The sequence below is a fragment of the Pseudorasbora parva genome, chromosome 15, assembly GCF_024679245.1.
Source record: "Pseudorasbora parva isolate DD20220531a chromosome 15, ASM2467924v1, whole genome shotgun sequence".
Taxonomy (NCBI): Eukaryota; Metazoa; Chordata; class Actinopteri; order Cypriniformes; family Gobionidae; genus Pseudorasbora; species Pseudorasbora parva.
This window is the reverse complement of record NC_090186.1, coordinates 39,489,591-39,502,478: the sequence shown is the minus strand read 5'-3', so window position 1 is coordinate 39,502,478 and position 12,888 is coordinate 39,489,591. Positions and strand designations below refer to the sequence as shown.

Genomic DNA, 12,888 nt, shown 5'->3' with positions numbered 1-12,888 from the left:
CTTTCCAAAATGTTTCACCCACTACTGCTGAGGTCCCGAAGAATGTTTATGGCCGTCACAAACCAGGACATTAGGGATCAGTCTCTAGGTGGGTGAAGGGCAGAACCTGCATATGGACCAATGAGAAGTCTTCTTCTTGCCCTCATAGAGGTGTCTGGCTGTTGTCCTATCATCTTTATCTGATGGCGTTGGACATTTTGTTTGTGCTAGTCCAACAAGATCCAATCAACATGTAGCAAACCGTTGTCCACTGTTACGGGCAAAGAGGGGCCTGGCCATAAACTGGGCCCTGGAATGTGCTGCCCACTACATTGTTCACATTTCACAGATTCTGCATTGGTTATATTATAAATATTTAATTTATATCTTTTTAATATTTTTATTTGTACAAATTTTAGCTTTGAAAGATATGTTTGTTTGTTTTTTTGTTTAATTTTAAATTATACATTTTTATTAGTTCAGATTCATAACCATTGACCATAATCCATGCATTTCTTCGTTTATATTTCTACTGCCAAGAGCACATCGTGTGATCTCTAGTCATGCATACGGCACAAAGGCCCATCACCTCCCCATGGTGATCAACACCTGACAATTTCATGACAGGAATAGAAGGACCCCTGTCCCTGGAGGTCCTGCATGACAGAAGGGAAATGCGCTAGCGGCATGCCTGGACAAGAAGACAAATAGCTCTACGATACAGCAGAGAGAGGATGGGGACTTTGCCATCCGCACTGGGGACCCGAGGTGTCTGAATTTGCGCTGATTCACAGATCTGACCCTGACACGCCCTACTGATGAAGTCTGTCAGGCAGAACCGAAGCGGCCAGTTTAAGCAGAGGATGTCAGATCCCTTTAGCATTGATTTAATGCACAGGAGATTGGCGTCGTTAAGCTCACTGACAAATTGAGCCTAGCACTGGAAGGAGTCTAAGTGTAAGGTGCTGGATAGATGAATATAAATGAGGCTGACGGATACAGGATGTGTGTGGGAGGAGCGTCTGTGTGCAGCTAATGCCCTTATAGCAGGAGTTGCCTGGGTGATGTTTATGGCTGAATAATTCACACAAGCGCATGTGATGGGTGTGCTGGGTTAGAGGTCAGAGATGGTGAAACTACTCAACACAGCTGCTCCACAGTAAAAAACTGAATGTTAAAGGGTTAGTTCACCTGAAAAAGAAAATTCTGTCATTTACTCATCCTGACGTCGTTTCAAACCCTTAAGACCTTCGTTCATAAAACGAAGTATGTTTTTTTTTCTTCCAAAAGACGCATAAAGACATTGTAAAACAAATCTATAATACAGGAGAATGAATGAATCTCTGGTTCTCGCACATCAAGAGAACATGTTTCGGTTTACCATTTACATGAGTTGCTGAATGTCTATATGTGAATAAAGGCAAAATTCATTCTGGTCATCATATAAAGCGGTCAAAAATTGTACAATCTCTTTATGAACTTTTTGAAGTGTTAAAGTGCCAGTTGCATAGCTGTCAATGGAGGCACAGAAAGCTCTCAGATTTCATTAAAAACATCTTTATTTGTGTTTCAAAGAACGAAAGGGATGAATGGACGGTATGAACGAAAGGGATGAATGAAAGGCGAAAGAGAACAAAAGGGTTTGGATCGACATTAGGGTTAGCGTTCCTGAGGGCTTTCAACTTTTCACAGATAATATCTCAGATAATAACTTTAATATCCGTATAATACATATCTGTCATGTTCAGTCAAACATTATTTAGCCTAACAAGTTGAAACATGATTTTTAGCTCAAAGGACTTTTACATGTGCTGTATGTTTATAAAAATAATAATAGTAATGCATATGTGTTTAATAAATACGTTTAAATATTTACATTTCTTTTGAATATAATCAATGTGGGTGTAATTATTATTTTTATTTGATAAAACAATCGGTCAATCAGTCTGATTAGTGCTAAATGAACATTGTACTTCAACATTTACAGTTTTTATTTTTATTTTGTATGAATTTTTCTCTGATATTATATGTGGATTTCAGGGTGTGTGTCTTCTTTAAAGGCTGTGGATCACAGTGGAATTCTTCATCTTAGTTTCATCTGAGTTTGTGATTTCTTTTCTCCGTTTCATCCTTCAGGGTGAAATCTGTCACCGCTGAGCTGCCGCTGCTTCTTTCGTTTCTTCTGGAGGGTTGCATATTTTATTACTATCATTTAATCGGCCGGCGCAAGACAGGAGCCTACGAGCACCAGCAACGCTTTAGTTGTTCAGATTTATGAGCTGGAGCTCAAATCCCCCCCTCGTCTGGTCCCGGCGGCCGGGTCGAGCTGGGAGATCGTGATTATTTTCTCTAACCAGTCCAAAGCAGTTTGGCTGGTTTGGCTAAACCCGTACGCTGGCAGGAGTGTGTGGAGAGGAGGGGGAGCGGGAGCGGGGGCGGCACCGAGGGAGCGTCCGTCTGCCGTGACATTATTTTAGATCCTCACTGGGATCCCTAATCCCTGATCTCACGGTCGGGATGATGGAACAGTTCAGCGATATGTGATCCTGTCGGTGGGACATATGCTAAAACGAGCATGCCGGATATTATATCAGTATGCAAACGAAGCACATATGACATGTAAACACAGAGCATTTAACATTCCATAAAGGCAGACGTCTTCCCAATGCAGTGAGGGAAACAAAAAATTCAGATCCGGAATACGGTTTAGCCAAGTGCGTGTAAGGCCGTGCCGAGAGCTGGCACTCATTTCTGAAATCTCTGTCGGGCCGTTGCGTGCGCCTGGCCTCATGCCTTCTATTGTTTGGGGAACATGTTCACTAAATAAACAGTTTTTGCTTAGGGATGCTGGGTAAGGGCCATCGAGAGATGTTTCAATGCTGGGTTAATAAAGCTTGGACGTCAACCTCAAACTTTCATATTAGCGTAAAATAAGAAAATGTACCTCATTGACTTAAAATAGCTGGATTTATTGTGCTCACTATAATGTATTGGTTGACTTTTTAAAAATTTTATTCTCATTTATACTATTCTTTTAATAAATAGCCAACTAGATAAATTAATATTTAGGTACATAGACCAATAATAAATATAAGATAACATTTTTAGGTTTATATTTTTATTTTAATATATGCAGCCTTTCCAATATCTTCTCAATATTTAAAGTTTAAGAATATAAAGTTACAGCAATAATTGAAAGTATGGATAGATTTGAAAACAAAGCCTTAGCATTGGGATCTCTCACGGGTGATTTTGACCTTCAGTCTCTACGTACTTTTCACAACCCATTGAATTCCCAGTAGATAAAATTAAGTGTTGCTCTACTTTTTTTCTTATTGAATATGCAGTTTCACTATGAAATGTTGCCTTTAATGAGGAATGGATAGTAAGAGTACTTTGTCAAGGTCAGATCAGGTAAAATCTCTCCACGTCTCGCTCTGAGAGACAACAGAAGCCCAGGTGTTCACACAGCCCGTGTCTGTTTTTTATGGATGTGTACGTAATGCGTTGTGAGCAGAAAGGTGAGGGGGTCGGGTTGGCTGCTGTCCCTGTCAACTCATGTTTACAGCATTTAACGCTGACGTGAGCAAAAGCCCCACTGAGGATGACTCTAAACAAACAAGCTGGCCAAGGATAGTCCTCCCCATAGCAACCCCTAACAGACACTCAGTCTAAGAGACCTGCTCACATATACTGTATCTATATATAAGCATATATACTGTGTGTGTGTGTGTGTGTGTGTGTGTGTGTGTGTGTGTGTGTGTGTGTGTGTGTGTGTGTGTGTGTGTGTGTGTGTGTGTGTATGACATTAACACCTGCAAACCCGCCAAATGCGGGTGTATTTCAGTAGTGGCGTGTAACGCAGTGACTCCTACAAGCCGCTTTGGCAGGTCGAGCTTTACAGGCTTTATAATATATGCATTTATCAGTTGTAGTTTTTTAAAAAGGCATATACTGAAATATCTGAAACACTTCAAATATTCATTTTCCGTAGAACGATACCAGCTGTGCTTTCTTTCTCTCTCATCTCTCCGACAGCAAATTACACACAAACCGCCTCACCTCACTCGTTTAATTTGCTTCGGATGAATATTGTTGGTGTTACAGGGCTTGAATTTTCACATGGGATTGTGCATTTTGCATATAATTTTACTCCAATTCTGTGTTCACACCCAAAGTGCGTGCACCTTTCGGTACTAAATTCAGTTATTTAACAGTAAAATACACACAAAATGTTTTAATGGAACGTAAAGTTCGAGAAAGAAAGCGCATGTGTGACAGTATAATGGATCCGTGCATCAGGTCTTAAAGTGACAGCAGCCTAATAAACCTGCTGCCTAATTATGAGATAGTATTATATAAAAATATAAAATATCTACATGGCAGTTTTTCCCCGTGTTATCAGTGTCAATTGATTGGTCAGTGAAAATGCTTATGAAAACTATTAGCCACAGTGGCTGATGAGAAAAAAAAATCTCAATGTCTATATATACATGTAATTAATTACTCAAATTTTCAGTGTCACATGATCCTTCAGAAATCTTTTTCAAGAAACATTATCACTATCGATATTGAAAGCTGTTGTGTTACTTTAATAATAAAAAGTTGAAGAAGTATTTATTTTAAATAGGAATTTGTTGTAACATTATATAATGTATTTACCATAACTTCTGATCAATTGTATGCATCCTTGCTGAATGAAAATATGGTTTTCTTTTTAATTGTGAAAGTCAAGGCGGCACAGACAGGCTGTTAGAATTGTTACGTTATCTTACCTCTGCGTTCCAATGCACATATATTTTAATAACAACAAGATCCGGGAATGAAGAAATTATTGATTTATATTCAAAAGGGTAAGAAAGCGCTGCTTTGTTTACGGTTTGTATATCTGCGGTCCTAGTTTCCATTTTCTTATTTGATTGATAAATATAGACTATTGATACCTGCTGATATAGACAGTTATTTCCTTACACGCAAGCACAGTCACCTGTAGTCCTTTTGGTGTGTTCAAGCGCAGCTTTTGGCTGAAACGCAGCCGAGGCGACTACACAGTCAGCTTTCATCGCCTCTAAATCAGGACACTCACAGCTTGTTCTTACTGTATGACCACGTTTACTTAAATATTCACATTAGCAACAGTTTTATCATTGTAAATGGGTCTTTTCTATTTTAAAAAAGGTGCAAAGAAGCATTATTTTTTATTAGTAGTATTGATGTATTTAGTGTATGGGACCTCTGTTCAATCTTCATGTACTAAAAGATTCCTTCAGTTAAATCGAATAATATCCCTGATTGGCAGACAAGAAGCTCAGGCTGAAATCACATGCTGAATATGTTTCTCTCTCTGTCTCTCTCTCACAGCACATATCCGAATTGCTGGCTGTCGTTAGACTTCCATTCATCCACCCGAGTTACCTGCTGAATGTGGTGGACAATGAGGAGCTGATTAAGTCGTCTGAGGCTTGCCGAGACCTGGTCAACGAGGCCAAGCGGTACCACATGCTGCCTCACGCACGGCAGGAGATGCAGACACCCAGGACACGGCCGAGACTGTCTGCAGGTTTGACTCGCGATTGTAATCTTTTACATTCTAGTTTTCATCTGTCTTTCACCAGTCTTATGTTACCGTAGCCAAAACTTTGACTAAGTGGCATAAGGTCTGTCCTGCGTTGCAGCTTATTCTGGCTCAAGAACCAGCCACTTACAGGAAGAGACCGTCTGGCTGAGATATAAAACGATCAATCACGGTTTCGTTGTTATGAGCTGTGTAAGAGAAGGTTCATCTGAAATAGATGATACCACAGTATGAGAATTTCTTTTTTTTTATCATAATTTTTAGAAATACATCAAATTGTGGACATTAAATGGGAATGCTGTTTCTTGTCGAAACTTGACAGAATGCATCCATGCAATTTCCTTTAAGACATCCTGAAAAGCCATTATAATGTTCCTACTAGTGATGTGGGACTGAAAATATTTTTTTTAATGAAAACATTGAAACCGAATTTAAGGTTTTCACTGATCCAAAAATAAACTTTACTTAATAATCAACTCAAATTAAACCTGAACTATATATTAAAAATGTAATTGTACTTAAGGCATAAACATTTGACATATTTAGAGGCATAAACATTTGACATATTTTATGCAAACATACATTAATTAATGAAGAAAACAGGATGAAATGCCCTCATTGTTTTTTTGGTTTTATACATCTGTGCCATGGAAATCATTGGAACTCATATAGTCAATCATTTGATTTGGAGGGGAGTCCCATTACATTTGGCAATATAGTGTATATACAAACAATAACTTTATATTCATTAGTTTTTTTATCAGTTGCTGTGCTATTTTAAAGGTTCCTAATTTAGATTTAGAGGTCTCCTATAATTGGTTTATATGCATCCAAGATCAAAAAACACTTTAATTTTCTCATTATATACATTGCACATCCGCTCGTATCTCAAAGTCTTTTGAGAAAACTTGCTTGTTAGAAGACTGAGCCTCAGCCTACTCTGCTCTGATTGGTCAGATGGTTCAGTCTGTTGTGACTGGTCTGCAACTTAAAGCATGTGTCAGAAACAAAACTCCCATTACCTTATCTGAAATGTACACGGGATATAAAGATAAAAGTCATGTATTGCTTCGAGCTACAGACAAAGTAAAACATTACGATTTTGAGGTTTTTCACTAAAATGCTTTCACAATCTGTCATCCTCGTCTAGCAATCCCAATAGTCCAAAAAGCAATTACACATCTAAAAGCATCTTTATTTTTACCATTCCATGGTCCATGAAAACGATCTCATTCAGAGTGATAACTATCTTATAATGTCTGGCTAATGTTAATAAAACAATCATGGTATCGTGGGAAAAAATGTTAAATATATTTTTTTCCTATAGATATTTGTGTTGACTTTGTGTGTGCCAAATCTGGTGTTACTACCAGAGATTTTAAGGTATGGTTCCTACGTGATTTTGGTTTGGAACTTTCAGAAAACTTTCACTAAAACTCAATAGTACTTTTCTAACTATCGACTTCAATTATACATCCGTTTTTTTTAAACAGAGAATGTGAAAATAATTTTTTCAAGTAAGTTATACTGTGTCTTTCAACATACCTTCTGATGCTCATTCATGTTCATTTGGAGCTATAACTAGCACCAAACAGGAAGAGACGGTCTGCTCACATACATTCACACTGCCGCTTCACTTGAACTGAGGTACTACTGCAATCTTTCACGCCACATAAAAGAGCAGCAAATTAGTATTTATTAATTGAATTTTTAAAATTGACAGAATTTGAAAGCTAACACTTTGCCTCCCTGAAGTATATAAAAATCTGCTCATTTTGAAACAACAAAAGGCACACGTTCAGCATCTGTGTGGTTCTTCTGATAGCTGTGCATCTCAGCATCTCTAGCGGCTCTAACTGTATCTGAAGTCAATCTCAGGCTGCTGTAAAAATGCAAGCAAACTAATTTATGGTTCAATAAGGCTGTCCTCTTGCAGCGCTGTGAATCACTCTCGCTCTCCTCGTGCAGCCGCTCCAGCCCCCATGATTCCCTCAGCGAGCCGTGAGCCTGTGAGTGAGCTGTACATTTATTTAATCTTGATATACTGTGGCTCTCTTTCTCTCGCCCCTGAGTTTTATTGATCTCTGCCCACTGCAGTATAAGAGCTGGAGCCCTCTCCCACCGGACCCAGATCAATCTCTCAGGAGCGATATCACATGCACACAGAAAACACATCATAATTACCATATTTATCAGAGATGGGGAAGCTACCTGAGACTGTAGTTTGCCAAGATACTCGTAATTCAGAGCAGTTAAACTATGGTCTAGCAGCTCTTTAAAAAAATAAAAAAATTAAAGTAGAAGCTAATTAAACCCAAAATCGTTTTAAATATATTACATCAGATGATTTGAACAGGATTTGCTGTATCTAGCACAAAAAACCTGTGAATAGAAAAAGTGAATGAATCAAATGAATGAACCTCAATTGATGATAGCATTAAAGATGCAACATGACAACACATGAATCTATGGTGCAGTGTTGATGTCATGATTTTTGGTTGCAATACACTTTTATTGATGTATTAAGCCATTATTGGCATCTAACCTGCTCTGCATGCACCATGCTTTATTTTAAAGACACACTGAATGTGCAGATTAACAATGACATTTTGGTCTTTTCTTCAAATAATACTCATATATTGCTTAAGAAGAATTTAAATCTAGTCATATAGGCTACTTTTGATACTTTTTTTATATTGTTTTTGTACTTTTTGGAGCAGTGCATTGTTTTTTTTTCAAAATATCAGCATGCATGTGGATGAGTAAATAATGGCAGACATTTCTGCATGGGTAAACTACCACTTGCATCCTGTAACTCTTAAGTTCAAATGTGTTAATTTACATGAACTGTTCAAGTGAATTGATTCACTAGAGTGGACTGATTGAGTAGAATGAATCAAATCACTAGAATTAATTTATTCTTTAGTGTTTATTCATTTCACTTTTTTTCTATCCTACATGAGACACGTTTTGTCAAATTACAATTTCATGGAAAAGTAATTTGTTACTGTAAAAGCTACAGTATTGTCACAATACTGAAAATGCATATAGGTCTATCATATCACAAGTAGACGAGCCAGACACATTCCTGTTTACGCCTGGTGTTTTAATCCGTCTCTTCTGTCCACTTTCAACCACCCATTTCAATGTATGGTTTTTTTCAGATCTTTCCATATAATGGATGAAATAATCTCACACAATTTACTTATGAACGCAACCAGAGATGACAGAAAACATGGAAAGCAGCAGCTTTCGTTTCTTCTCTGATAGCCACGAGACCATAGCAAACTCAGTGAGTGTGTGTGTTAGAAGTAAGGAATGGTTAGAAAACATTTTTCGTCTTCAAACCAAACTTGGGTCTTGAGCCGTTAAGTTTAAATCCCGTCTGACTAGCACTTTTTATAATCTTTACGCATTAGTTCAGTCGGCGAAGATTGGGCTGTCTTTTGCAGCTATTCGACCATACACTACACAAGCACTGGAACTACCACTGGAAGTGGTCAAAAGTGGACAAACACAAAAAGTTTTAGATCCTGTGTACACCTGTATTTAGCTAGCCTGACAAGCCAGACCCACATCAAAATGTTTGGTCTGGAAACTCACCATTGACAGCTCAATCCGAGGGGCGGGATAAACGGTTGTCTTTCAAACTCGCTCTGCACGCGATAGGATAGCGCTACACCAACCAGAGCAACGAGAGTGAAGCAGAGCTCGCTGACAGATTAAACATTCGCCGTGACCGGTCGGCAAAACTCCGAACACATCTTCCCTTTTTAAGAATGACTTCAGTGCCGTTCTTTGTTCTTTTCTCAGAGAAAAGCTTAACTCCAAGTCTTCCAGAGTCGCGGTCAGAGCTGATTCGAAAGACCGCCGCCGTTCGCCAGTTTCTGTGTTTACTAGAAGCACGCAAACGCAACTCGGCCGTCATCATTATGGCCCCGCCCGCCGACTCTATAAACGATGTGATTGGCCCGTCCAGATTGTGAGGAATACAGCTCAGAAGGGTATTGAGAGTTCCTAGATGACATTTGCGGGGCAGATTAAATTTGCTGCCGCTAGGGTGCGTCTAGATTTCTAGGCTAGTATTTAGCGTCATCCACTTGTGATCCAAATAACCGAAACGCATTTTGATACCAGGTATAAATGGCCTAAGTTAGTTCTTTCCCATCACTGATATTTGTCCTGGCCTTACAAGTCATTCGAATAGTTCTGAGTAAAGTTCTGAGATTTTTGGTGAGTCATTCAAGCGGAACAGTTTGGCCACACTAAAGCATCACACTGCTTCCTTGATTCCAGTTGACTCCAGTTTTGCCAGGGTTCTCCTTAATAAGCATCTCTAAATGCTTGGTAAATACGATGCATCGTTTCCAACCTTTCAGCACATGTTTGTTTTTTTTTCTATTAAATGAGATATTTATGGAAATAAGTAGTCTCGGCAGAGGAACAAATTGCTCTTGGGCTCTAAGATTTTTCCTACTTGCCAGCCAGGATTCGGAGGCTCTTTCCAATAGAGCAAGGTTTAATTATTGTCTGAAAGGTGTTACGAGCTTTGCACAAATGTCGTGTTACTCCACAAAACTTATTTTCTGCATGGACGACTTAAAGTAATTGGTAAACAAATGCCATTTTATGATGCTGAGGGAGTTTTATTTCTATGGTGTGACAGCTGGTAAATGTTTCACACAGCACTTTTACCAGATTGCATTGATTTGACCAGTTTTCATTGTTTTGTATTGTTGATATGAGATAGTAACTCACAAAAGATACTACTTCAGTACTTGAATGTTCATCGTTTAAAGTTTTTGAGCAATAATAAATTACTATTATTATAATATTTTTAAGAAATGTACCTTGAACATACCATAGTATTCCTTGAAGTACCTTCAATGTAAATCCCCCTGTATATTTAGCATGTTTATTGAATAATCATTGTGTTTCAATGCTCAGACTTTGTCTGATCTGTATAAAACCAACAACTGCAATTATACCACAGTAACTTTTTGCCACACCTGCCAATGGCCGGTGACTTAAGAAAATGTACAGGCCATAAATAAATTTGAAACAAAACACATGGTTTTGTAAAAACAGGCAGTTTATGACACTTATAAAATGTTATATACCAGTGAAAATTCTCTATTTTCTATTCCAATTTCTATACCACAGCAAAAACTACCAGCCTAACTAAGTATTTCAGTTTGATCAGGTTTTTCTGTTAGGCCTGTCATTAGTTTTCAGGGACAGACACTGAATAAAGTAGGCTGATCAAATGTAAAACATCACCGCATAGTCTTCACTACATTATTTAAACATAGATTCATCCTTATTAAAGTGAAGTTATTAATTCAAGAGCAGCTAGTGGTTTTTAACATTAAAAACGCCAACAGCAGTAGGTTTATAATGCTGCTGTCACTTTAAGACCGAATGCATGGATCCAATATACTGATAAATTCTTTAAACATGCATCTTTCTCAACTTTTCACGTTCATTTAAGCCATAACCAACCGTTTACTAGGATACTTGGTGAGAGGGGCTTTTTTTGACATCATTTTGTGTGAATTTGCCCGTTCAAGCGCAAGACGATGTGAAAGAGAGCTCAGTATTTGTTCAGTCGCACATTGTGCAAATAATGAATTGAGTTTTCTTTTGCATCTTCTTGCACTTGAATATTTAAATTGGCAAGGCTTAAACTTTTGTGACGATGCAGCACTGGCCCGTCAACTGTCCAGAGCGTCGTTCGTTTTTTCACATTCATGTTCTCACAACATTTCATTGTTTGTGAATTCATAAAAATTGTCAAAGTTGTCTTGAATGAGTATTAGATTTTCAACATTTTTATTCATGCATTTAACTTAATTATTATTATTATTGATGTTGATGTTAATTTTTGATGTAGTATTTATACAATTCATTGTTTAATATAAATAATAATAAAAACGTAAGTAAATTTGTACTTGAACTTTTTTTTGTATATACCTTTCTATTTTTGGTTGATGGCTTGCTTAATTTCATTATCTGATACCATAACTGTATCACAGTGCCACTCCAGTGCTTTCTCTGCGAGGCTGCTCGGTTAGACACTCGTCCTCTGTGTTTTTCCCAACATCTGTGACTCTTATTTGCTTACGAAGGATGGACTTGTCTCCTTTCGGCATTTTTATTAAGTATTTGATTGTTTGGCTGTGTACACAACTCTTGAGTGAACTCGTTGCTGGCTTGACCATCTGGCGGGCCATCTGATGGAGGTTATGAAACACCGCGTGAGGGCCTGTCACCCGTAGGACCCGTTTATGAAAAAGAGAAGAGAAGAGCGAGGAAACTAGGGTAGAAGTCAAAGACGAAAGGGGAGCACGGAGCATAAATTGCTTTCTTTTTAGCGACAGAGATTGAGGAAGCGCAGCCAGGAGTTTGTAATTGCCGTGTGTGTGTGTTTGTGTGGCTGAATGCATTCACTCTCCACCTGAGCTCGGCTGATAAGTCTCTTATGTATGAAGAGACACAGAAGAGGTGCAGTGATGTCACCCATGAAAGGTTCCTCGCCCAGCCTGCACTCGATCAGAAGGTTTGGATATGCGTGTGTGTTTGCGTGCGCCCATGCACATCATAAGCTCTAGAGCTGCAGGTAAGTGCCAGCTGTCTTTAGACTGATGGGATTTACCTGGGCCCTTTCCTCCCTCCGCTTCTGCCACTTGGAAATCCTCAGAGCAAATCAGGGCGACGGCACACCTGGCTCACACCCTGTAACTCGTGTAGATGGGCAATCCGTCCTAATTAATCTCACGGCAGTTTCTTTTAGCAGTCTGTCTGACTGCGTGCTGGCAGTCTCATCTATAAGTCAAATTATCTTCAAATAACAATGATTTGTTCATTTAGTTTCCCCACACTTGTCTCGTGGGTAGATCAGGTGCGCAATTAAGAATCATACGGGACGAGGAGTGTGAATGGTGACCCTGTTCTGCTTAACTCTGACCCTGAACATAATATGATGTTTGAACAGCTTTGCTAAAGTGGAAGCTTAATATTGTGACACTCTCTCAAGAGAATTAGCTCAAGGAAATTGTTGTTTGAAGTGTTATTAGCGATGGCTCATACTTTAGGTTAGGGATTTGAGCAAACCTCTGAAGTGTTAAAAGGGTAGTCATCCAAAATTGAAAATGTATATAGAACACTGTTCATTTATAGTATTTATTAAAATTCTGTCATTATTTACTCACCGGCCTCATGTCGATCGGCATAAGGGTGAATAAATTATGACAGAATTTTAAGAAATACTATTAACAAATACACAATTAAAGAATGAAGAATGATGGGGTTCAAACAGCATTGGACCCCACTAA

The 12,888-nt window shown here is 38.5% G+C and overlaps 1 protein-coding gene across 5 annotated transcripts in view; it reads left to right on the top strand.

Moving 5' to 3' along the window:
- The window catches only part of LOC137041592 (kelch-like protein 29), a 309,158-nt gene that overhangs the window by 246,203 nt on the left and 50,067 nt on the right, over positions 1–12,888 (top strand). For all 5 annotated transcript variants that reach the window (XM_067418060.1, XM_067418063.1, XM_067418065.1 and 2 more), the window contains one exon: positions 5,341–5,539. In XM_067418060.1, the coding sequence (XP_067274161.1) occupies positions 5,341–5,539 (199 nt within the window). The remainder of the gene's footprint in view (positions 1–5,340; positions 5,540–12,888) is intronic.